The sequence below is a fragment of the Oryza sativa genome, chromosome 9, assembly GCF_034140825.1.
Source record: "Oryza sativa Japonica Group chromosome 9, ASM3414082v1".
Taxonomy (NCBI): Eukaryota; Viridiplantae; Streptophyta; class Magnoliopsida; order Poales; family Poaceae; genus Oryza; species Oryza sativa.
Window position 1 is genome coordinate 16,341,094 of NC_089043.1, and position 26,787 is coordinate 16,367,880.

At 42.3% G+C, this 26,787-nt stretch overlaps 4 protein-coding genes across 5 annotated transcripts; 3 read left to right on the forward strand and 1 right to left on the reverse strand.

Annotated features, from left to right (window-relative positions):
- The first annotated feature begins 1,607 nt into the window (after window positions 1–1,607).
- On the forward strand, window positions 1,608–5,177 carry LOC4346871 (SNF1-related protein kinase regulatory subunit beta-3). Of its 2 annotated transcripts, none has more exons than XM_015756530.3 (4): window positions 1,608–1,705; window positions 2,172–2,249; window positions 4,505–4,561; window positions 4,646–5,177. In XM_015756530.3, the coding sequence occupies exons 3-4, from the start codon at window positions 4,535–4,537 to the stop codon at window positions 4,952–4,954; spliced, it is 336 nt and encodes a 111-aa protein (XP_015612016.1). In that variant the 5' UTR covers window positions 1,608–1,705; window positions 2,172–2,249; window positions 4,505–4,534; the 3' UTR covers window positions 4,955–5,177. The 2 variants fall into 2 exon arrangements, with proteins under 2 accessions (XP_015612016.1, XP_066160163.1); XM_066304066.1 differs by having other exon boundaries at window positions 4,510–4,561.
- Window positions 5,178–5,393: 216 nt separating this feature from the next.
- On the reverse strand, window positions 5,394–9,147 carry LOC9271983 (putative disease resistance protein RGA3). Its single transcript, XM_015756529.3, has one exon. The coding sequence runs from the start codon at window positions 9,063–9,065 to the stop codon at window positions 5,652–5,654; it is 3,414 nt and encodes a 1,137-aa protein (XP_015612015.1). The 5' UTR covers window positions 9,066–9,147; the 3' UTR covers window positions 5,394–5,651.
- Window positions 9,148–14,020: 4,873 nt separating this feature from the next.
- Window positions 14,021–16,748, forward strand: LOC4346874 (putative disease resistance RPP13-like protein 1). Its single transcript, XM_015756834.3, has 2 exons — window positions 14,021–14,078; window positions 14,220–16,748. Exon 2 carries the CDS (start codon window positions 14,337–14,339, stop codon window positions 16,545–16,547), a length of 2,211 nt encoding a protein of 736 aa, XP_015612320.1. The 5' UTR covers window positions 14,021–14,078; window positions 14,220–14,336; the 3' UTR covers window positions 16,548–16,748.
- Window positions 16,749–21,094: 4,346 nt separating this feature from the next.
- On the forward strand, window positions 21,095–26,524 carry LOC107278148 (putative disease resistance protein RGA3). The gene is made up of 2 exons (XM_015756832.3): window positions 21,095–21,776; window positions 23,205–26,524. Exons 1-2 carry the CDS (start codon window positions 21,563–21,565, stop codon window positions 26,255–26,257), a joined length of 3,267 nt encoding a protein of 1,088 aa, XP_015612318.1. The 5' UTR covers window positions 21,095–21,562; the 3' UTR covers window positions 26,258–26,524.
- The last annotated feature ends 263 nt before the right edge of the window (window positions 26,525–26,787 follow it).

The following is a 26,787-nucleotide window of genomic DNA, read 5'->3' on the forward strand; positions in this document are numbered from 1 at the left end:
GTTACGCAATGCTCACACCAACAGAAACAACTTTAAAAAATACCGTGATTGTGATTACGTACCCTTTATTTAATTAATTATGTTCAAAACGACAACGGTTTTATTTAGAAAAAAGTCTTGCATTTCGACTCAAAACTAGGTCACACATTAGGATAATAAATCCACCAATTATTTAGTTGGTTAGTCTTCTTTATTAAAAATGATTTTATCTCTCTTTGATGACTAATATTCAACATTTGTTATTGTAGTATCACTTTCTTATATTCATTATTTGATACGAGAAAATAAACTTATTTGGCCATCTACAATACCGAAATGTAAAAAATTAATTAAACAACATAAACGGGATATAAAATATAGGCGTGCCAATTGACGCACTGATTTTCTAATGTTTCAAATAAATATTGGGTCTATTTGGCTGCAACAAGCCAGCTGTTGCTTAGTTCCTGCAGGTAAAGAACTAGAGTCCGGCTTCGCGGAACATGCCTACTAAGATTATGTACTATAAAACATCTAAGTATAAACACCTAGATGATACTCCTACCTAAGCTTGAATGGTGAGGTGGAGGAGAGAACAGAGAGGATGAGCCACCCCTCATGCAAGAGAGAGGGTGTGTTCGGACTGTTGATACAGCCAACAGCAGCCCAACAGCTGTAATATGTAGCTTAATCGAACACAGCCATACTCTTTTCACAAACTTTAAGGAAGAAATGGAAAATAGTGATGTTGATCAAAGTTGTCAGTATCCTGATCTATATCTTAGTATTCTGTGATACTACAATCCTATCAAGCTGAAACAATATCGATCCTACGTAGTATCCTAATTTTCATAATATCTCAATCTTATTATTCATTTTTATACGATCATACAAAATTTTAGGTAGCAGCCCGATACTACGATCCTTGTGAACCTACCAAATATTATTTAAAATAAGACAGATTGAAAATAATACTGAAGTTTACATAAAACCAATTAAATTTATCAGAATTGATATTATATGCTTTAATTTATACAAAATATTATATATTTTATATAAAAGTTATGTATAGTAATACCGATACTATGATACTATAAATCAAAGAACAATCCTACCTACTATCTTGATACTTATTATCTTGATGTTGATTGGATGAGAGCGAATAAAATAAATACTTATGTATTGGGGTTAGTAAATTAGAGGCAATGCGTAGCATAAATTGCTTTCCAATTAATTAATTGATAATGTGAATAATATTAGATGTAGCAATCACCTCTACCGTAAACTTGCGCTCTTATGTTGTGACTTGCGAGCTTAACTCATGCTGAGTTCAGCAGGTGGAGTTAGGAACTCCATCTTCTCGCACAAAAACGGTATTACTTATTAATAATACGTAATTAATTAAGTATTAACTAAAAATACTTAATAAAAGATTAATACGATTATTTTAGCGATCTTTCTATAAAATATTTTTAGAAAATATACCGTTTATTAATTTAAAAAATATACGTGGTTAAAAAAAGAGAGGTGGGTTTGAAAAGAAAGAGAAGAACACAGACTTAACACTAACCGAAAAGCCTCACCTTACCTGAGCTTAAGCTTAAATACCACTCTTTGTAATAAACGACGGTAAATCGGATGGAAGTACCCAAGCCACCCCCAATTCTCCTCCTCGTCGTCGTCCTCCTCCGCCTCCTCACCACGCGCGACGCCCGCCGCCAACCAGGTGAGCTCACCACTCCCCCCGCCGCCGCCCGCCGCCGCCATCCATCCTCCCTTCCTCCCCCCCCTCCCATCTCCTCCTTCCGCTTCGCATCCCTCCCGTTCCCAGCCGCCGCCGCCTCCGCCCCCCTCGGCCCTCTGCGGCTCCGCCCGCTGACAAACCCTAGATCGCCGCCCCGCCGCCGTGCTCTCCTCCTCGTGCCTCCCCTATGGCCGCCGCCGGACTCCGCCGCTTCGGTAGTGGTCGTCTTCTCATCTGCCGCCCCCCCGAACCGAACCCTAGCTCTCCGCCGCCCTACCCTAGGTCTCCGCAGCAGCAGCTGCTGCTCCTCCTCTACCAGAAATCCCCGCTATCGGCCGCCCCCATGCCGCGCCTCCTTCCCCCTTTGCCTCGCTCGCCCTGTGATTTCGCCTTTCGAAATGGAGCCTCTGTGTGTGCGGCAAGCTCACTTTTATCTGTTGATTTTTAGTTTTGGTCGCAGGTGGCTGAGGAAGCAGTCTTCGGGTGGCCTTTGCGTGGTTTGCTTCATCAATCTCTCCATCCTAAGGTGAGTGAAAGACTAGTCCCACCTGATTATTTGTGGCTTTTGATGATCAATCTGGGTAGTTGGGAAATGTAGCTGCTGGAATTGTAGTTACTGAGATGGACATGAGCAGTTTACTTCTGTGCGGATTTGCGTGTACTTCAATTTGCTCTGAAATGCTTGAAGAACTATATGATTTAGCTTATTTTAGATCTGTACCTATTATTAGATGCTACACTTTACATGGAAGGAAGACTATCTCGTGCTATTTTTGTGCTTGGGATTTATAGTTGGCTGTGGTGGAGTACTTGAATTTTTGAATTATTTGTGTTCTTATCATATACAAAATATATGACTAAAGTCAAAGAAATGTACAGATTTAAGACCCAATTTCCTAACGATAACTGCATGTCACAACTAAACCTGTACATATTTGTCAATATGCTCACACACGCCAATTCAAGGGCCCAATCCCACACGTCACGTCGTAATAAATGAATTCCATGCAGTGATCCCACCAAAATCTTTACCCATAGTCCCCAAACTAAATAACGTGTTGCCTTACGTTATTATCCATATCCCGCAAACAAAATGACACTTTCCTATATTCTGTCTTCTTCCAACGCTTACCAGTTACCCCTATACTTGGAAGAAAGGCATCCCTAACCGTACCAAAGCTCTAACCTCTACTTCATCACTAAACTCCAAAACTCAAGATTCAGAGCAAGCTAAGCCTCAAGTTCACTCCATATTGGCCCATTTTTATGCAAGAGGCCTATGCAGCTATCATGCACAGCCAAGGATGGTATTGATGAATTACGTTCATGGGGTGCCAGCAAAAGGAAACGAATAAATGGAAGGGCGCATTTAATAAACACATAGCAAAACCAGATTTACCAAACTAGATCAAAGTCAAATGAATAAAAACAAATTAGGGATTCCGTACCAATAACAGACATCAGTTTTCGGTATCTCTTCACACTGATCTCGCTTAGGAGAGGAGGAGAGTAGTTTGAGAAGGCAGATTGTTATGGTATAAGGCAGGCATGCACTGCTGTGAACATTGATGATTCAGGCAGCAGTGTTGAATTTGAGGGAGGGGATATGATGGAAGAGATATAAGAACATGTTGGGGATCACCAGATGAGGTTGATTGAATTCTTGCTTATTTCCTCCTCTGCATTGGAACTGGATCAATTTACAAGGGAATTTTGTTTATCCTTGATTTCTTACCATGTATAGGAAATGATTTCTCTTTATGAGGCCCCTAACAATGGAAAATTAAAGGATTGTCTAAATGCTCCCAACAGATATGCTTGGATGCAACTACACAACATAGTCCTTTAGCAATCATCTACGCTGCTGGCCCTGCCATTTATGCACCACCTCATGGGCCATAGCATGACATTCTGCTACTGACTTTTTGTATAGTCACTGCATATGAAGTTTTCCTTAGTGCATAAATTTCTATATATTAATCACCACTTAAGAACTGTGGATCATGTAAGCTTTATTCAACTACCTCCGTCCCAAATATAACAACTTCCGGCTATGAATCTAGACAAGCACATGTCCAGATTCATAGCTAAAAATGCTTAAATTTGGGGATGGAGGGTAATACTTAAGCATGGTACCTGGATTTTGGATTAGTGGGCTCTTACGGTCTACCATGATGATGTACTGATTACTATGTCTCTGTTTATCCATTAAAGTTTGGTTACTTCATTTCATTTTTTTTGTTTCAAATACTTGTATGTGCTGATAAGGCTTTACTTCAATTTATTATGTCATTTTTTAGCAACAACCAGATTTTCATCTTTTGTCTGTATTAGTTCAGTTTAAGTGGTGACTGTTAATTACAGAGCGAGTTGCTTCTCTTGGTTATGTGTATTTGAACGAAAAATTTAGCTAGTATAATCTTTTTCTGAGGGAGCAGTTTTGGGTTGAAATTGGTCATTGAGAAAACATTGCAACTGTTTGAAACTTTGAATTCAATTTTACTTTCTCCTTTCTGATGACACCAAATGCTGTAGAGCTCTTCCGTACTGAAGGTGTTGCTAGTGATTCATATCTCTGACCCATTTGGTTCGACCAAACTTCCAAACTGTCTTTTGCATGGAGTGAAGACAGGCATTATGTAAATTTGATGTGATGTTTATTAGAGAGTATATGATTCTTATAAGAAATTAATGTTTGCTCTTAATTTTATTTTCAACTTCCCAAGTGTACACATATTATTCTGATTCTTTACTCACTTGAGTTTTTTTTTTTCAAACCAGGATAGGCAACAGAGTGCTTTGCTAATTGCTATGGACCGGCAAGTCAGGGGTGACCATGTAAGATATATTGGAATGTGTTCCTATGTTCTTTAAAGAAAGTCTTGATTGCATTCATTGTTATGATGGATTTCAATAATGTAGGAAGGGATCAACGTTGTTGGGTTTGAAGTGCCAACATCACCAGATTCAAGCTACAACAACCCTGTTCCTGGAAATGAAGATGAAGCTCGAGAGCCCCCATTGGTTCCTCCTCATCTGCAGCATACATTATTGAGCTTCCCACCAAGCCAAGATGATTCAAGCAGCCTTCCTCCACCTCAAAACGTGGTACTCAACCACCTCTACATAGAGAAAGAGAACTCTAGATCCGTCGTCGCCCTGGGGATTACCCATCGGTTCAGGGCAAAGTTTGTGACTGTTGTGCTGTACAAGCCCGTACAAAGGCGGTAGGGTGAAACATTTTGTGTACCTGCATTCCTGCTTCCATTTCCTCGTGCAGGGACTAGACACCCACGAGGTTGAACTGCCAAACAAATAGAAACCCTCCTTGTTGTAGTCCTGAGGAAACAGAGGAACAATCTAGCTGCCCATGAATCTCAAATGATTCAACCCTTGTACTTAATTGGCTGTTGGTTGCGGTGATTGGTGGTGGTCCAGTTGAATGTTGGTTTAATCTTTTCCTGCGTCTTGAACAGTTAAACCCCTATTGTGATCTTGGCGTCATTATTCATGTGTGTGGGGGACAACAGTGCTGGTGCTTCTTGCTCTCCTCTGATTTCGTCTTGGCGTTTGGATCTGCGGCAACTCAATAAAAGACCAGATGCCTTTTGTTTCGGCGATTCTGCTAGAGATGTGATAAGAATTGGAGGTGTCCATCGCAAAGCCGAAGTACATCATTGCCTGATTTTTATTACAGTTGGTACAAATCGTCAGCTCTTGTCAATTACAGAACATACATATACTCTTGGTAATAACAGAACATACATACATACATACTCCTACATTACAAGGGGAGACTACAGACTCAAATTGTTTTGTCTAGACAAAAACACGATCCATTGGTACATTGCAGCAGGGTTAACAGCAGTGTACATTTACAGACATTTTGGGTCGTGGCAACAGCAGGCAGCAGCAGATGACAGTTCAGTTAGCCTCTCTGAAACGGCTGCTCCAGCTCTCTCAGCTTTGGGCAATGCCTGATATCAACACTCTCCACCCTAGCAATGGATTCTTCTCCTCCGATGGAGCTCAGCTCCTGGCAGCAGAAGATCTTCAGCCTCTGGAGAGACGGCATTTCGCTCCATATCTCACCGCCGATGCACTCCACCCCGGAGCAAAACTGCAACTCCAAGCTCACGAGCACAGGGAGTTCACGCAGGCCGCATCGGAGAACTGAATCCGTGAGCTCTCCGCAAGCTTCCAGCTTGAGCGATTTCAGGGATCTGGGCAGGGTCAGGCCTTGCTCCCAGCTCAGGCTCCAGCAGTGGGACACCTCCAGATCCTCCAGGTGAGTGAATTTGATGAGCTGATTCGTCGGCAATGATGCTAACTCCTCGCAGTTGGAGATCCGTATCACCTTGATTTCAGGTAGAAGCTCTGGCTGCAGGAGATTGTCGAGGCTCATTAGCTTTCTGCACCAGGTGACGCTCAGCTTGGTGAGTGATCTGAACACTACAGGTGAGCTGCCTCTGCTGCTGCTCCCCGTCACGGTGATGAACAGGCTCGCTATGTTAGGGCAGGAGCTGATCGAGAGCGATTCCAACCTGCTACTGATTGGCTCATCGTCGAGGAGCCAACTTGGATGAAATCCGGAGCCCATGTAGAACCTCACTTCCAGATTCTTGATGCTGGGGCTAGGGCGTAGGCTTTCGAGCACCTCCATCTCCTGTTCGCCGTTGTGTTTGTCAGGCCTGATCGAGTCATGCCATGAAAGAGTCAATGTGTTGAGATGGGTTTTCTTGTCTAGATCAGCCTCAACTGCTTGCTCCTTGCTTGTGACATTGTGAAGGCCACTGATCTCTAGTGCACCTCGGAGATTGTTCAGGTTCTTCAGCTCTTGAATTCCCCTTCCTGGTGTATCATCAACAGCATAGTAAGGCATATCTTGAAGATAGATAAGATTGCCTACTCCAGGCACATGTCCGAGCTGGTTGTTAAGATCACTCCTCAGTCTAGCCTTCCTCAATTTCACGAGCTTGACAATGTCCTTGGGAACACTATCAAATCTGCAGTTTTGAGCATCCAGGATTTCCAGATTACGAAGACGCCAAAAAGAATCAGGAAGTGCCTCGAAGTCACAGGAGGAAATGTCGAGATAGCGAAGAAGTATCAGGTTACCAACATTCCCCAGTAGCTCCTTCAGCCGGCATGATATGAACCTCAGCATCCGGATGTTAGTGAGATGACAGAACCATGTTTCAAGTACAGAAGTAGTAATGACATCAGAGTCAATGCTAATGCAAACAACTGACCGCAATGTCTTGTACTTGTGCAGGCTTTCTAAATCGCTGCTACTAAGACCACTAAAGTGGAGTATTGACACATGACGAACTTTGGGAGGTATTCTCAACAAGTCACTGCTGTCTTTAATCACAAAGCATTCGTTTGTTGAAATTTTCTGCGCAGTTTCATACAGCAAACCTTGCATGACATATGCATGCCGAGAACTGGAAGATGTTGGAGATATCTGAAAGAAGGATCGTCTCACAAGCTGATCAAAGTACTCATGGCCGATATCTACAGCAGGCACGCTTCCATTGGACACAACTAATCCCACTGCTACCCAGCTATCCACAAGTGTCTCTGCATCAAATTCATGACTCTTGGGGTACATAGAACAGAAGGAGAAGCATCGTTTCAAATGGAAGGGGAGATATTGGTAGCTCAAGTGAAGGGCTGGCCAGATTCTGGTTTCCTTGTGATGGCCCAACTCCCACAACTCACTTTCCAATATACTCTTCCAGTATACAGCATCCAGTTTCAAGTTCAGTAGACATCCAACAATTTTAGCACCAAGAGGAGAACCATTTAGCCTTGCAGCTATTTTTCTGCCAATACACTCAACCTCTTGATCACTGTCAGAAATCGGTAAATCAAATGCATGCATGCTAAACAAATGCCAATTAATTTCATTGGGTAAACCTTCCAATTGCAAGCAGACTGAACTAATATGTTCAGCAACCTTCATCGATCTTGTGGTCACCAAAACCATACTTCCTGGACTGGCACATTTTAGGGGGGCAAGAAACCTTTCCCATCCAAGGTAATATTCTTGGCATACATCCTCCTGCAAATCATCAAGCACAAGCAACAGCCTCCTTGAGTGATGAATCATGCCATTAGTTAGAACTCTCTGGAGACAAATTAGATCATCAGATTTCATTTCGCTTTCGGCAATAGCCCATGCTAACCTCTTAATCAGCTTCTTGTCATCAAAGCCATCTGAGACACATATCCAAACAAGAAGATCAAAATGATCCTGAACTTTCTGATCATTGAAAGAACAATGAGCCAGGGCAGTCTTCCCGATACCACCATCTCCTACTATTGTCAAAACGGACAGATTCTTCTGTCCAGCTCGACCACTGCTGGGCACCTCAGAGACTTGCTCGCTGGTCAGACTGTTCTTGTCCAAAATAAATGAATCAATCAACACCTGCAACTCTTCCTGATAGCCAAAGTTTGTTCTGTCGTACATGAGATTGCCGTATTTCTGGCTGACCGATTCAAAAATAAAATGCTGTGGTTGCATGTCATGCAAGCCCAAATGCCCCATTTGTTCTTTGAGAGAATTGAGCTTTCCATGGATTTCCGTCATCTTGATGTCAGAAAACTCTGGGCATGAAGATCTATTCGCACTGAACCCAACTCCGTCCTGGAGCTCATAGTAATTGAGCTCGTCCAAGAGATCTTCAGCACAGTACACTGTATCCTTGGCTTCTTGGAGGAGATTAGCAATGGAATAATCCTTGCGAACCCAACACTCCGCGAGCTTAATAAGTTCGTACATACCACGGAGAGTGTTCTCGAGCACAAACCGTTCATCCTGTTTCGATGAGTTGAAACCGGGTGAATGAAATTCGTCCGGCGTCCATGTGACGAAGCTGGATGAATGCGGAAGTGCGCTGGGATCACGAGTCTGCTGCATGGTGCTGTTCTGCGCCGAAGCCGTGGGGAGCTTCTGCGCGATGGGGCGGAGGAGGTACGGCGGCAGCGAGGATGCCGGATCGCCGGCGGCGGCGGAGCGGAGGGCGGACGCCGGCGAGGGGAAGAGGTGGTCGAAGCGCGTGCGGAGCGAGGCGGCGGGTGCCCCGACGCCCGCGACGAACGGCGGCGAGGGGATCCCGGTGAACTCCTGCACCATGGCGCGGAAGTTGGAGGGGTCGGTGGTCACCGTCCGCCACGACGCCCTCGTCCGCTTCCTCGACCTCCTCGCCGTCGCCGGCGCCGCGGCCACTGCCGCCCCCGCCCCCTCCACCCCACCACCACCTCCCCGCGAATCGAACTCGTCGTCGCCGCCGCTCGACGACTGGAGACTCCCTCCAATATTACCAGAATCCATCACCCCCACCGGTGCAACTCCCCCAACCACCACCTGAATCGCTCGCTCACCGACTCAAAAAGATGATCCCATGTTTCATCGCGGAGAAGGGAGGGAGGGAGAAAAGGGGAAGGAGAAGAAGCTTGGGGTGTGTTTGTGACTTCTTTTCCAACCCCTCCTTCGTTTTCCACGCGCACATTTTTCAAACTGCTAAACTGTTTTTTCAAAAAAAAGTATCTATACAAACGGTACTTAAAAAATCAAATTAACCTATTTTTTTTAAAAAAATTAGCTAATATTTAATTAATCATTCGCTAATAGACCGCTATGTTTTCCATGCTTACTGTTTGTGTTGAAACCTGTGCCGAACTGAGCCACAAACTACATATCGCTGATTAGTCGCAGGAGTGAAAAGGGATTGGCCACTGGCGCTGGGCCCCACCGCACCACGGAGGACGTTAAACGGTTTGGTCCCACCTGGCGTGTACACAGGACTCTCCGGAGAGGACTAGGATCGGACGTCCTATCCCTGGCCAATTTCCGGACGGTGTTTCACCTCATAAAAAAATGTTGCAAATGTTTCATCACTCAGAATATAATGTTTCAATAAAAATTGTTTCAGACATTTCATTACTCAGTGAAAAATGTTTCATTGTGTAGTAAAAAATGTTTCACACACATGCGACATTGGAAAAAAAACTAATTGCAACATCGAGAGCCTGTTGTGTGGAACATCAAAGAAAAAACATTGCACATCTTATGCAACATCTAACCAAAAGATAATGAAACACCCAAATAATCAAAGTGCAACAAACATACACACCAAACTGCAACAAACCGAGAGTTGAGCCCTGAGCACGGAGCAACAACACATGCCTAGGAGGAGACGATGGCGAAGCTTTCAAGAGGACATGGTGGCCAAGCTCGGTGAGCTCCTTGGTGGATGGGGACGACGCCTCCTCCCACAGTCTCCACGCTAATCAGGGAGACGTCGTTGCTGGTAAGGTCGTCGTCGTCGTACCTCCTTCCACAGACTCGACGCTCGCCGTGGGGGACGTCGGAGGCGGCGAGGTCATCTTACCTTCTCTGTATCCTCGAAGCTTGTCGTCGGGGATGCCCACCACTAGCGAGGTCGACGAACGCCGCCGCCGCCGAGGTCATCGTACCTCCTCCGTAACCTCGAAGCTCGTTGTGGGGGATGCCGCCGCCGGTGAGGTCGTCGTCGTATCTTCTCCGTCAATAGTGAGGTTGTACGGAGAGAGAAGGTAGGAAGTTGGGGGAGAGAGAGAGAGAAATTGGGAAGTTGAAGGGATAAGGATAACATGTGGCTGGTGGTTGGTGGAGTTGAAAGAGAACGAGTGGATAGAAGCGATGGTAGGCCGATTTTTTTCCAAACGCCGGACGTCCGGCTTAAAGCATTTTCGGGACTCTCCCTGTGGTTCAATATACTATACCAGACCGCTTCTTTGGCAACTTGTGTGCGTGGGATTAGGAGTTTGGATGGAAGAATTAATACTACGAGTGAAGAGAGTGCTTGTATAATACTTAGTCCTAATCAATATCAGCGTGTACTCCCTCCGTTTCAGCTAACGTGTTGACTTTGGTCAAAATCAAACTGCTTCAAGTTTGATTAAGTTTGTAAAAAAAATAATAATATTTTTAACTCAAAACAAATTTATTGTGAAAATATATTCAATTATTGATTTAATAAAACTAATTTCGTATTATAAATATTATTATATTTTTCTATAAACTTTGTCATATTTAAAGTAATTTGACTTTAATCAAAATCAAAACGTCTCATGACCTGAAACGAAGAGAGTATCTCTTTTCCAGGAGGGGATATCCAAGAATGTAATAGTAAAGAAAGATCTCTAATAACCATGCTTCAAATGATTTTTTTAAAAAAATTATTTATCTGATATATAATCCACTTATATTATTGTATTCATTGTAACTAAATCTTTATAACAAGATCTCACATGATTATATTCTAACTAAAATATATGTCATAAATTACTTTTATTATATATTTAAATTATTTTTAGATTTTATTAAACTACTCCTTAGATATTTATAATGTTGTGAGTTTTTACTTTCATTGTTGGCAAAAAAAGCTTTCTTACTTTGCTCTGTGTGAGCATCGAACACACATAACATCTATGGAAGTATAAAAATATCGATAGCTCTCTTACTCTTACTCTTACTTCATGGTGGCACCGTGGAAGGCGTCATCCATTTCCGACCGGATCTTGACGAGACCATCGGCTGCTGCCGCCGCCGCCGGCCTCCGTGGAGGTGGCATATTCTTCCTTGTTGCTCAGCCTCTCCTGCGGCTTCGTCGTCGGCACGGGTTCGCCTTCCTGGTTCTTATCATCCATCGGGAAGGCCGCAACCTTGACTTGAGCTGTGGAGATCTCTAGCTATGTGGGGGACTGACTAGTACTGGTACCGCGATTGGGACAAAATACTGAACTGTCGTCGATCCAAATTACAATTACAGGCAACTACTCCTGCTGAATTGCTGATGAATCGCAAAAAAAGAGAGAGAACAAAAAAAACTACACCTACTGAATTGCTATTGAATTCCAGCGTGGTTCTGAATCGAAATAGATGAAGGAGAGAACGTGTTGGTTAGAATAGAATCAATTGGAGGTATCGAACCATTAAAAAAAAAAACTCGGCTCGGCGATGGGCGACCTGCCGTCACTTGCCCAGCAACGGTGATGGGCGACCTGCCCACCGAAGCCTACTCGGCGAAATTTCGGTCCTCTCCGATACGATATTAATTCGGCCGATATTTTTGAATTTTTCAAATTTTCCATGAATTTGGGTAATATTTGTTCAAATTCAACTAAATTTTATTCAAATTTCGAAAATTTCGGACCGAAATTTCTAAAATTTTGGGATTTCGCTGACCCCCGATCAAAAACCCTAAACCGACATAATGAACCCTGTCCCTGACCCGGTCACCTCGGACCTCACCTAGCGAAGCAGCACGGTCGTCGATGCGCAATGCGGCCGCGGGAGTTCGCCCAAGAAGCTGTATGACTCAAAAAGTCAAAAGTAGGTCCTTATTTAGTTCGAAAAAGAAAATTTTTAGGTGTCACATCGGACGTTTGACTAGGTGTCGGAAGGGGTTTTTGGACACGAATGAAAAAACTAATTTCATGACTCGCATGGAAACCACGAGACGAATCTTTTGAGTCTAATTAATCTATCGTTAACACATGTGGGTTACTGTAGCATTTATAGCTAATCATGGACTAATTAGGCATAAAAGATTCGTCTCGCGATTTCTATGCAAACTGTACAATTAGTTGTTTTTTTATCTATATTTAATGCTCCATGCATGTGTCTATACATTCGATGTGACGTTAACGCATCGCGTGTGTTAGCGTCACCGATGATTTATTATTTTTATGTGAATTTTGGTAAAAATATTCATCACTTATTATGATAGTAGTCATGTCCGGCGTTCGCTCCAAAGTTTGGCTGAGCTATAACTCTAAAAAAGATGAGTTCGAGCTAAAGCTCTACCAAATAGGCCACCTCGAGGCCAAGTTTAATACTCGCTTCATTTTATATTATAAGTCTTTTTTTTCTTGGTGAACTTCTTTAAATCTAACCAAATTGATAGTAAAAAAATTAGCAACATCTACCACATCAAATCTATTATATAATTAAAGGAATAGAAAAAGGAGCCTCCACGTTCGCTCTCATGGCCTAGAAATTCTCACATTAATCGGAGAAAAAGAAAAAACAGAGTCCATATAGAAATATAATTTAGAAATAGCTGAAATTCGAAATTAAAAAATAAGGAATATTAGAAGAAGAGACTAGAGTCCATATAGAAATACACTTTAGAAATAGTTGAAATTCGGAATTAAAAAATAAGGAATATTAAAAGAGGAGTATAGAGTCCATATAGAAATACAATTAGGAAATAATAGAAATTCGGAATTAAAAATATGGAATATTAGAAGTAGAGTATAGAGTCCATATAGAAATACAATTAGGAAATAATAGAAATTCTGAATTAAAAATAAGGAATATTAGAAATAGAGTATAGAGTCCATATAGAAATACAATTAAGAAAAAAAATAGAAATTCGGAATTAAAAAATAAAAAATATTAGAAGTAGAGTATAGAGTCCATATAGGAATTTAAAACTAACTAAAATTCCGAAAAAAAAGGAGCCTCCACGTTCGCTTTCATGACCAAGAAATTCTCACATTAATCGGAGAAAAAGAAAAGGCAGAGTCCATATAGAAATACAATTTAGAAATAGCTGAAGTTCGAAATTAAAAAATAAGGAATATTAAAAGAGGAGACTAGAGTCCATATAGAAATACAATTTAGAAATAGCTGAAATTCGGAATTAAAAAAATAAGGAATATTAGAAGAGTAGACTAGAGTCCATATAGAAATACAATTTAGAAATAGCTGAAATTCAGAATTAAAAAATAAGGAATATTATAAGAGGAGACTAGAGTAGTTATTACACATTAGTAGTTTTGAAAAGTTATTGCAAAATTTAAAATTATGTTGTCATTGTAATATATTTTAATAATATAATGAGAAAACATATATGCTATTATATGAGAGAAAAATATAATGATGCTAGCCGCGCAATCTGCGCGGGCCACCATGCTAGTTAATATGTAATAATACATTTATTTATTTATATTAGAATTGCTGTTATATTTTCTATAATTTGTAAACTAAAACAATTAAGTATAAAAAGTAAAATTAAAAGTGACCTATAATAGGAAACATAATACGAAGAGATGGCAATTAAGGAGCAATATGGAGGTACACGAGCTTCTAGTTGTTTTCTAGTACCCCCTACTTCAGGGACCACAGCAATAGACAAATTCTGTAGTAGTCCACTTCTGTTCCACCCTTTCCCTGGTGGACTCCATAACTGCGGTCAACTCCATCTTATTACTGATTCATCACTGCGGAATGAACTCATTAAACACAAGGGGGGCATGGGCCTCTATGGCGAGCTGATGTATCCGATCGAAAGAGGTAATTAATTTCCAAGAACTTTTCTCTTACAAATCGGCTTACCGCCTAGCAATGCGTTGAATTAAAATTTTCACATTTTCTGAGTATAATAAGCCGCAAAAAGTGTCTAATCCCACCATAATCTTGCTTGCACAATGGAAGCTTGGAAAGAGCAGGGGGGGATTCGAGCAAAATCAAAGGTGCCTTGCAGCTTCGGTGGTGGAAGAAGAAACCAGTTGTTGATGCTGGTAGGTCTGGTGGTTTCAAGCTAGCAGTTACATGGCGATGCTGAGGCCGGCGGCCATGGATTTGTTCCTGTCGGCGACGTCCATCGTCTCCAACGCCAACGAATGGTTCGAGTTCCTCGGCACGGCCTTCTCCGCCGCGTCGTTGCTGCTATCCCGGTGGAGGCGTCGGCGGCAAGGGGACGAGGCGGAGAGGAGGCAGCTGCAGTGGAAAGGGCAGGACGCGAAGATGAAGCAGCTCCACTACTGCATGCTCCAGCTCCCGGATCTGATCCACCATGCCGAGTGGCTCAGCTTCGTCAAGGACGACAAGGAGGTGGCCAAGCTCCTCCCCGAGCTCAAGGCCAGGGTGCACGACGCCTACGACCTCCTCGAGGAGTTCAATCACCACCACCATCACCAGCAGCAGCTCCAACTGGATCTGGGTCAGGACGCCGCCGCGGAGAAGGCCGGGGACGATTTCTTGCAGAGCATCGCCGGTGGCAACACGGTGAGGGAGATCCTGGATGATCTCAACTGCCTGAGGAACACGCTTGAGGGTGTCATTGACCGCCATGCTCGCTCCGAGCCGCATCAGATTGGCAAGCTGCTGAGGCCGGCCATGACCTCTTTCTATGACAAATCCAAGTTCCGCAGCCTTGAGGATGAGGTGAATGAGCTGCTCGAGTTACTCGGGGTGAAGATCTGCTCGGCACGGCCACACAAGCGGCGAATCAAAGGCGAAACCGCTTCGGCTAGCAAGAGGACCAAGCGGAACAGCGGTGTCCCTTCTGCATCCACCAGGACATCATGCAGCAATCAGGAAATTGCATCTGACAATGTAACTGTCTTAGCGATATCTGGCATTGGTGGTGTTGGGAAAACTACTTTGGCTCGGCAAGTTTACAATGATGAGAGGGTCAAGGGGTATTTTGATGTCAGGATCTGGATTTCTGTCTCGGATGATTTCAATGTCAAGAGATTAACTAAGGAGTTCATAGAGTTCGCTCTTGCGAATTGGATGCAGTCTGATAATCTGTGTAACCTCCAGCAGAGTCTCACTGAAAGCATTGTCAAGTTTAGGTTCTTGCTTGTTCTTGATGATGTGTGGGACGATGTATATGCTAATCAAGACAACAGATGGCAGAATTTCCTTGAGCCATTGAAGTCTGCCCAACAAGGGAGTGCGATTCTGTTGACGACAAGGTCTCAAAGGGTTGCGGATCTAGTGAATGAAAACAGGCACTTCCGACTGGAAGGTCTGCCGCCTACCATTTTCGATGAATTTTTTGAGGCGTGTGCATTTGGCTCAGATCGCTGCGGTGTTAATCCAGAACTGAACCCCATTGGGAAAAGGATAATTCCACAGCTGAAGAGGTGTCCTTTAGCTGCTGAAACTCTTGGACGTTTACTGAAGCCTATGCTGGATAGAGAGCACTGGAATCAGATTGCAGGAAGTGAGTTGTGGGAGCTGAAACAGGAGAAATATGACATTTTGCCAGTCCTTCGCTTGAGCTATCTGTATCTACCTTCCTATCTGAGAAACTGTTTTTTGTTTTGCTCCATGTATCCTAAAAACCATCAGTTTGACAAAGATACTCTGGTGAACAGTTGGATAGCAGCTGGGTTAGTTGAGTCCTGCAAGGGTGGCAAGCTAGAAAGCAATGGATACCAATATTTTGAGGATCTACTGCATAGATCCCTTCTTCAGAAGGAATCAAACAGCCCAACGGATTCCAAGTATGTTATGCATAAGCTGATCCATGATATGGCACAACTGATTTCTGAGCACGAGTGCTTCATTGTAAAAGGCGAAACTGATCTGACAAAAATCCCTCAAGGCGTTCGCCATCTTTCAATAATTGGCAGTAGTAGTCTCAGTGAAACCAACCTAATAATGGTATGCAAGTACAAAACGCTGCGCTCCATTGTGTGCCATGGTGTTGAGACTTACATACTTACTGCTGTAGCGAAGTACTGGTTTGAAGAACTTACCAAAATACGAATGCTGGGTTTCCTGTCCTGTGAGGTGAACTCTCTGCCTGAGAACATTGACAACCTGAAGCTTCTCCGGTACCTGAATATCAGCGATTGTACTTTCGAAGAGCTTCCTCAATCTTTTTGGCGACTTCAGAATTTACAAATTGTAGATGCTCAGAAATGCCGTGTCCAACAAATTCCTGATGACTTCAATCGATTGGGTAATTTGCAGAGATTTAAGTTGAGGGGTAGAATTATCAAACAACCCGGCACTTATGAACTTTAACTTACAAGATATCCCGTGAGATTGATGAATTACATCTACGAGCTTATTGTACAGTGTAAGTGATGATCCAATTGTACCGTAAAAGTCCTCTTCAAAATAGGTGGACATGTATAACTGCAACATCAGTGGTCACCTGTGAACTCTGTAATATTGTTATTTGACGAAAGTAGGATATATGGACAGTTGCTCCGGTTGATCTTAGACATGTGTGACGAAAGTTATTACCATCATCCTTCTTGAGCTTTATGCACCAATTTTGTACCAGGTCATGCTTGATTATTTCTTAATTGAACTGCCTCCACCTCCTAATTAAACCTCATTCCCATCTGAAATATATATGTCTAGATTCATTAACATCTATATGAATGTGAACAATGCTAGAAAGTCTTACATTATGAAACAGAGTGAGTATAAGATTAGATATGGAGATTGCCTTCTGACAAGATTACCTTCAGAATCATCATCAAATGATTCATCCTCACAACCGCTACTATAATCATGGGGAGTGCTATTTAAATCATCTAATCTAACAATGCCTGCTCCCCATCTTGTGTAGTATTGCCATGTGGAGAAGCAGGCGTGTTCAGAATCATCATCTGAAGTGTTGCCTTCATTTTAATTCATAGTTCCTTCCATCTACTTTTCGTGTTTCATCAAATTCTTCTTGATCTGAGACACCTTTTCTTTTCCCTAGAAACAACCAATGAAGCAATGTGCTTTACCTGTACTAATTACTCCCTCCGTTTCACAATTTAAGTCATTCTATCATTTCTCACATTCATATTAATGTTAATGAATCTAGACATATATATCTATCTAAATTCATTACCATCAATATGAATGTGAGAAATGTTAGAATGATTTAAATTGTGAAACGGAGGAAGTATTAATGTACGGTAAATCTAATTGAAGAGGCCTCTCCAATTAGTCTTAACCAGATACACCCACGTACTAATACTTTAGGAGTTTTGGTTGCTATTAATCCATTGAGCAAGTAGGGGAAATATTCCTATCATCTATGCTTCAAATAAAATTTTCTCTTAAATTACTCATCCGATTTACAATCCGATTACACCGTTGTGTTCGTAATAATTAAATCTTTACAACAAGATCTCACATGATTATAGTTTGATGAAAAATCATAAATTACTTTTATGATATGTCTAAATTACTTTTAGATTTCACTAAGTTACTTCTTAGACATATAAAAGTAAATTCAGTAAAGCCTAAAAGTAATTTACATATATTATAGAAGTAACTTATAACAAAACGAAAGTAACTTTAATTAATGCATTTTTTCATATATATATATATATATATATATATATATATATATATATATATATATATATATATATATATATATATATATATATATATATATATATATATATATATATATATATATATATATATATATATATATATATATATATATAATAAAAGTTACTTTTAGATTTGATTAAAATACTTCCTATACATTCATAATGCTCTGAGGTGATTACTTTTATTATTATTTTAGTTAATTCCATAATTTGTGCTGGTTAATTTAATTTCTAGATAGAGTCATGTTTTTATCTTTACAACGGATTTACTTCAAATGACATGCTAAAGTTACCTTCGTTTTATTTTAAGTTACTTCTATAATATATGTAAATTACTTTTAGGTTTTACTGAATTTATTTTTATATATCTAAGAAGTAACTTAGTGAAATCTAAAAGTAATTTAGACATATCATAAAAGTAATTTGTGATTTTTCATCAAAATATAATCATGTGAGATCTTGTTGTAAAGATTTAATTGTTATGAACACAACGGTGTAATCGGATCGTAAATCGGATGAGTAGTTTAAGAGAAAATTGTATTTGAAGTATAGGTGGATGGTGCCTCTTATAGATAGAGTGGTAGCTGGTTTAGACAAACCAGCTACCACTAGCTGTGTAGTTACATCCATTAATGTAGTAATGGCCTCTTAGGTGTCCAACTACTTTTAAGGAATGAAACCTTGTCACTATCTATGTAAGAATACATTGCTTCTGAACCACCACAATAATAATAAATCTTCTCATTATTGAAAATAATTCTCTGCAAAGTGAAACCGTACATAAAGATTGCTTAATGGGGTTCATCAGATTCCACTAGCATAATAATACAAATAGAAAACAACAAAAAAGATTGGAATTTGGCTATAAAAAAACTTAGCTTGCACGATTTCACTTTCATATATATACTCTTCTAGAAAAGGTATTAAAAAGCCCTCAACTTTTAAATCCAATAAAACACCAACCAACAAAAAAGAATACCAGCAAACACGAATGTTGGGGATGTAACACCAACCTATGCTTCTTGCTAGGTGAAGTCCAGATTGAGACGGGAGGAGAACGGGTTTGGGAAGATGGAATTGTGAAAAAAAAATGAAGGGAGTTTCTATTTGTCATTTGACAAAAAAACACTTTACGAAATCTTGTGAATTTTAGACCATTGAATCGTTTTTGAGATTCGTGCAGTGCGCCCTAACCCCTCCTCTCCTCCCTCCTCACTCCCACAACCGCCAAAACTCGTAAGAACAAGTGCTTGATGCCCAGCCATCACCGAGCCAGCGAAGCCAGCAAAGGCCTTCCCCCTCCTTTCTCCCTCCTTACCCCCTCTCCTCCCTCTCAAGACAGCGGTGGTAAGGTGCCCCGTTCCTGCCATCTTCCCTATCTCTGTTGATTTCGAGCTCCAAATCCGCCACCACCGACGATCTCCTTCTAACTAGTTGTTTCGCTTTTCCCCCATTGCCAATACTAGGCCACCACCTGCTACAAACATGCGGCTTCATCATCGCCACGTCCGCCTCCCACTCACCTGTTCCACCACGTACTGCGGGGCCATCGCATCCCACGCCCATCCTTCTAAGACTAGCAAACACTTTTATCTTCCCCCTCCCACCCTGATTACAACCTAGGACCTTAATCCATAGATTCTTTGATGGAGTTTGGGGTGTTGTTGGCTTCGTAGAAGAGCAAGTCATTGGAGCACGATGCACGAAGCAAATCTAGTCCAAAATATGCAAGATTTAGGGATGATTTTTTTTTGTTAGAGGATAAAGAGCCTGGCAGGGATCTTGGCGTGGATACGGTGATGGAGACTCTATTAGAAATCCCCTAGAAATATGTTAAATGAAGATTAACAAATCCTAAAAAGAATGCCGTGTCTCATGTGTATTAGTTGTCTAGAGGACCACCATGTGACTGCCTTGTCACATGAAAACTGCTGTGGATTGGTTGAGGATAAAAAATGAACGGTTTTGCATAGTTTGTGTACCAATGTCATATAATTGAGAGATGAAAAGCATACTTTTCTTCTAGTATGTAAAGTAAAATGGATTTGCTAATCTTCATTCAACATATTTCTAGGGGATTTCTTACAGAGTCTCCATCATCGTATCCGCGCCAAGATCCCTGCCAGGCTCTTTATCCTCTAACTTTGGCAAGCCGTAACCGACCCAAACAGTTGGCTAGAGTATAGGTTTAGGATTGTAGTCAGGGATGGGAGAAGTGTGAGGGAGGGGAAAGAGGGGAATTTCACCGGGTTAGAGGATGGCCATGGGAGATGGTGCCCCGACAATGGGTGGTAGAACGGGCAGGTCCCGTCACAAATTTTAACAATTTGACCCTTTACAAAAACTAATTTTACAAACGAACCATGGTCAAAACTTATTTTAGAAATGATCCTTTTTTTCAGTGCCATATCGTATGGAACTTAGACACCTCAGCGCCACGTCAACTGGTGCTGAATGCCGTGCCACCGCGGATGGGAGGTTGAGTCGGCGTGCCAACGTGCATTTAGCGCCATGCTATTTGGCTCTGAGGTGTATAAGTTCAATGCCATATAATTTGGCGCTGAACAAAATGGTCATTTTTTAAATAAGTTTTGGACACGGTTCATTTGTAAAAATAGTTTTTTTTGCAAAGAGTCAAATTGTCAAAATTTATGCAGGTTTGGTAGCAAGGATATGGGATCCTAACCCGTTAGAAGGTAGGACGGTTGTGAAGTCTTTGGCTACGAGGAGTCGTCTAAGACTAGGAATTCAGTAGGACGGGGGCACCTCGCCATCACCTAGCTTGAGGGAGGAAGTCGGTATGGTCACAGTGTTGACAACGATACGGGCCGGCTCAAGTGGAGTGTACGATGGAGAGGGATAAAGGCTAGTTATTGTAGCTGTATACAATCTCAAAGCGATTTAAGTACGATGGAGAGGGATAAAGGCGAGTTATTGTAGCTGTATACAATCACACAGCGATTTAACTACGATGGAGAGGGATAAAGGCGAGTTATTGTAGCGGTATACAATCTCAAAGTGATTTAACTATAGAAAAATCGTATGATTTTGGGTTTTTTTTTGGATAGTAATAGGCCCTATATGAAATGAGAAGGGGTGACTGGTGGGTAGTCTGATTGACTGCACAGGAACAGGAAAGCTAGTAGTACTACAGTTTTTCATCGATCGGATGCAGCTACAGTTGCTTGCTTGCTGTCGTCAATTCCGTCCCCTTTCTTCCTTGTCCCCTGCCCAATCTACACCAATGAGGCTAGCCCTAGTCAACCATCCCCTTGCTGGAACGGGATTGACGGATCGCCGGAGAGCAAGGGCGACGCGGACCTCGGCGAGGTCCAGCAGCACTCCGGTGCTGTCGACGACATCCTCGCCTGGGCCTTGCGGGACGGGGAGTCGTTTCCGATGTGGTCGCGTGGGAGGAGGATGCCGAGGAGATCGAAGGAAAAACCGGAGCCGCCCGTCATCGTCGCGCGGGAAAGCACCAACACGATGCGGTCGCATATGATGGAGATTGCGGACGGCGAGGATGTCGCCGAAGCCGTGGCTGATTTCGCGCGCCGCCGGCAGAGCTGGGTGTGAGTGCTATCCGGCAGCGGCGCCGTCTCCAGCGCCTCGCTGCGCCAGCCCGGCGAGCCTGGCTCCGTCATCGAGCTCTCCGGCCCATTGGAGATCCTGTCCCTCTCCGGAGCATTTATGCCGCCGCCGAGCCTGGCCAACGCCACGGGGCTCAAGGCCCTCCTCGCCGGCGGGCAGGGCCAGGTCATCGGCGGCAACGTCGTCGGCGCCCTCCGCGCTAGAGGACATGTCACGATCCTCGCGGCCGTCGTCTCCAACGTTACCTACGAATGCCTCTCGCCCGAACACGATGTTGTTGACGACCCTGGCAAGGTGCCAGCCGCCGTTACAGGTATTGTACTACCATTTGCATGAATGATTTGGATGTGGATTTTCATCCCTCGAGGGGACATCCCCTCCCCTCGTTGTTTGCATGTCATCTAAATAGTTATCAAAAAATTTGAAAAAAAAATAACAACATAGATTAATACGAAACATATCACTCCACAAACATACAAGATCAAATTCAACTTCTACAAGTTGCAATAAAAATAACAAACTAAGCTGAAAATAGTTATCGCACATTCGCAACTATATTTGTTATTTTTGTTACAACTTGTAGAAGTTGAATTTAAACTTGCATGTTTGTGTAGTGATATATTTCATATCAATCTATATTGCCAATTTTTTTTTATATTTTTTATGACTATTTAGGTGATATATGCACGAAACGAGGGGATATCCCCTCAAGGGATGATTTCGCTTTCCCGAATGATTTCAAGCCTATAGTCACAAGTGTTTTTACTCTATAATTCTGGTAGATTTACTTTGTGTTTCTCAGTATGGCCAAGCACATTTTTTTCCCTCCTGATATCTTGTTCATGCCTGCTTCTACTGATTCTTGTGTATGACGAAAGAACGAAAATCCTTCTGTACGACCATCATTTGGGCTTAGTTTGCATCTACATAGGGGAGTTTTTCTAAATCAATTTTGTTCAGAAACTTGAATTGCTACTTGTGTTTACAGTGGTCAATGGCATAGAGAACAATAATGAGTCGGCTGCTACAAGCATACAACTACAAGAGCGCTTGAGAACGAAATTTTAGGAAAAATTGTAATGAAGGTCTACATATTATGCTGTTTTACCCAACCCGAAGTAAACGAGGAAGTTAAATAAGTTTTGCACTTGATCAACTCAATGTCTTCTGCATGGTACCACACTGTTCGTCATTAGGTGTACTCAATGCGAAATTCCATCTGGTACTTATGTATTTTACTACAATTCTGCAACTGGTGTTCATGCTAAAACAGCGAACTCGGGGCTTTCTGTATGTAAGCTGTGCAAACGTATGTGCCATGACTAATGGATTTCAGCACATAGTGTGTTTACTGAACATAAAAATACACCAAAGAAGTGAATATGATCACCTCTTAAGATGTAAGTCAGTAAGAGGGGTATGGTCGAATTTGTATCGGAAAGGATAATAGGTGCGTAATAAGTCTGGTCATTGACACAAAAATCCCAGAAAGTCTCCTACTAGTTGATAGAATGGTGTAGATTATCTGCATTTTCTACCGTATTATTACAGTTATGTCATAAACTATGCGGCTAAGAAATGGGTATTTTTTGGCGAAATTTCTGGCAACCACCCCAACTTTTGACTTGACAGTTCAAACGTTCAACTCGAAGAGTATGTAATGAACGTGATAACTTATTGTTATTTTCCTTGGATTTTATTTTTCCATGTGTAATTAAGTTGCTATTGTCTTTCATTGCAGAGAGCCATAGTAGAATGGAGCCACTCAGCTGCACCACACCGGAAATGAAAATGGAAACCGATGCTGTACAGCTCAAATGTGATTGGCCCATGCAGCAGTCTGATGATACCAATTTACGTCTCCACAGAGACAAACAGTGGGCGGTGCAGGACAAACGGCAGGTGCTTCAGAGGACTCTCACTGAAATGCACACTTTTATCAAACATGCTGAATGGTGGTTCCACAAGGACGTCTTTGCCCAGGTCCTGCAGGATGCTAAAGATGCAGTAAACTGTGCAGAGGACCTGTTGGATGAGATCAATTACCATGAACTCCAGAATAAAGTCGAGGGTCATGCAATTCTATTTCATGTCCAAGATTATCATGAAACAAAAATTGATAAAATCCAAGGAAAGCTCGAACATCTCGTAAGACAAATGGAACAGCTGGGCTTGTATGATGAACGGCAGCAGTTTATTATTGAGTCAATCAACCGAGAAGACGATCTTTTCGGAGAGGAGCAAACAATCTTTGGGCGTCAGAAAGAGATGTCGGAATTGATTGAGTTGATTGTTTTGCAAGAGAACAGTCCAACTGATAAGCAAGTCACTGAGGTACATGCAGTATCTGACTCCAAGAGAGCGAAATTGGAAAACGTTTCTGTTTTGCCAATAGTAGGAAGTGGTGGTGTGGGGAAGACAACACTAGCAATTCTTGTTTTCAATGAGAGGAGAGTCCGGGATCATTTTGACCTTCTGATTTGGATATGTGTCTCGGATGGCTTTGATGAGAAGAAGCTGATGAAGAGGCTGGCATGGTCTGTTGCCGAAAATGAGATGAAAACGGATGATTTAGGTTGTCTCCAGAGAATTCTAACTAATGGCATCATTCATCACACAAGGAGAGTCCTGCTTGTACTTGATGATGTGCAGACGGATGCATGCCGAGAAGATTGCCATGGATGGAAAAATTTCCTTGCCCCACTAAAATATGCTAGATCAGGAAGCATGGTTTTGGTCACGACAAGATATCATAGGGTTGCTGAGCGTGTTGGCACGCTGAAGCACATGTTTTTGGAGGGCTTACCTGAAGAAACTATCTGGGAATTCTTTAGGATGCTTACATTTGGTTCTCGTAATTCCAACAGCAATGCAGTGCTAGAGCCTATTGGCAGAAGCATAGTTGCAAGGTTAGATGGTTCTTCTCTGGGTATTAAAATTATCGGACGGCTATTAAGTCTGAAACTGGATGCTAAATACTGGAAAATCATATTGGAAAGTGAATTGTGGGGATGGCCTCACCAGGAGGAAGCCAGCATTTTCACAGCCCTTCAGTTGAGCTACCAATATCTGCCCTTCCATTTGAAGCGTTGCTTCTCCTTCTGTTCTCTGTACCCCAGGGGTTATGAGTTTGACGCAGAGACACTTGTGGATAGCTGGGTGGCAGTGGGCTTCGTGATGCCTTCTAGGAGCATTCTTGCAGTAGATATTGGACATGTGTACTTCAACCAACTTGTGAGTCGATCTTTCTTTCAGAGATCTCCAACATCTTCCAGATATGTCATACATGATTTATTACATGATATGGCACAGTATGTTGCAAGGAATGATTGCTTCATGATCAAGTCTAGATGCGGCATGTCGAGAATTCCTCCTAAAGTGCGTCATGTGTCAATTCTCGGCAACGGTGAACTCAGCAGCACTGATATCGAGTGCCTGAACACATACAAGACGCTGCGGTCAATTGTGTGCATCGGCGTTGGCTGCGATATTATTACTAATTCTGTACTTGAAACATGGTTCGATCATCTCACTCGCATTCGAATGCTGAGATTCATATCGTGCCGGCTGAAGGAGCTCCCTTGCAATGTTGGCAAACTAATACATCTTCGCTATCTTGACATTTCTGCTTGCGACTTTGACAAGCTGCCGACTGATTTGTTTTGCCGTCTTTACAAGCTGGAAATCTTAGATGCTCAGAACTGCACACTTCATGCTGTCCCCAAGGATATCATCAAGTTAGTAAACTTGCAGAGGCTTAGACTGAAGGATGATCTTATCAGCCAACTTGGACGTGTGCCCGAAGTAGGTAAGCTCACTCTCCTTCAAAACATGCCTTACTACGCTGTTGATGACAAGCCCGGAAGGGGAATTCAGGAGCTGAAGAACATGAACCACCTTCATGGAGGATTGGAGATCGACGGCCTTCGCAACGTGACGAGCCGGGAGGAAGTTGCTGGAGCTGAGCTAGCCAAGAAGATTTACCTCGACACATTGGTTCTGAAATGGCACGAGTCAATTAGGCCTCAGAAGCATAACAGCACCAAGGAGATGGAAGTGCTTGAAGCTCTACGGCCTAGCTCAAATATCAAGCATCTAGAAGTGAAGTTTTACATGGGAGATGGATTGAGTCCAATGTGGCTTCGCCATGATGAGCTGAGCAGCTTGGCATCACTCTCTATCAACTCCTGCCCTAACACTACAACACTGTTCTTGATCGAACCCTCCGAAACGGGCAGCAGCAGAAGCAGCTCAGTTAGTTTCCAATCACTTACCAAGCTATCCATTACCTGGTGCAGAAGTCTAACGAGCCTTGATAATTTCCTACAACCAGAATGTCTGCCAATGATCAAGGTAATACAGATCTCAAATTGCGAGGAATTAGCGTCACTGCCAACCAACAACCTTGTGCATTTTGTTCATCTGGAAGATCTGGAGATCTGCCATTGTTGGAATCTCAATTGGGAGCCAGGCTTGGCCTTGCCACCCTCTTTGAAATCGCTCAAGCTGGAAGCATGTGGGGAGTTCTCCGATTCGACGCTCAGCTGCCTGCACAACCTCACCGCTCTTACCATTCTGAATTTGCGGTTTTGTCCGAGCATCGAGTCCATTTCTGCACAAATCTGGAGTGGCCTCTGGTCAATAGAGAACTTGAAGATCGTCTGTTGCCAGGGACTGGTTACAGTTGGAGGATCAGAGTCGATTGCAGGGATAAAGAATGTGGACATCAGGCACTGCTCGAAGCTGCAAGACCTGGAGCAGCCGTTTCGTAGTGGTCAGGCTGACAGTCAGTAGAAAACGTTGTTGTGCCCATCATCTGTAAAGTATGCATATGAGCTCAACTGTGTCTATGAAATTTCTGCTCAAAATAAAGTGTGCGTTTGCATTTTGTAAGCTAACTAAGCCAGGACCATCTTATGCCCAAGACTTGTGCAGATGGTGATAGACCCCCGGTATTTCAAATCTTGTGGAGATGATGACAGGCACAAGAGGAACATTCTGAATTAATTTGAAGATGGAGATCAGCAGCAGCTTCAGAGCTACTCCCTCCGTTTCATATTATAAGTTGTTGGACTTTTTTCTAGTCAAACTTGTTTAAATTTGACCAAATAGGAGAGGGATGCTCAGAGCAAGGATAATAGTGGGCTATAAGTCTACCATAAGCTTATATGGAGGAGAGCGATAAGAAAAAAATAAAAAGTGTTAGCTCTCATGCAAGAGCTAGTTTAACACATGCTCTAAGATAAATACATTAAATGTATAAGTGAGAGATTGAGGAGAAGAAAAATTGAAGCTAATCTTATAACATATATATTACTATACGT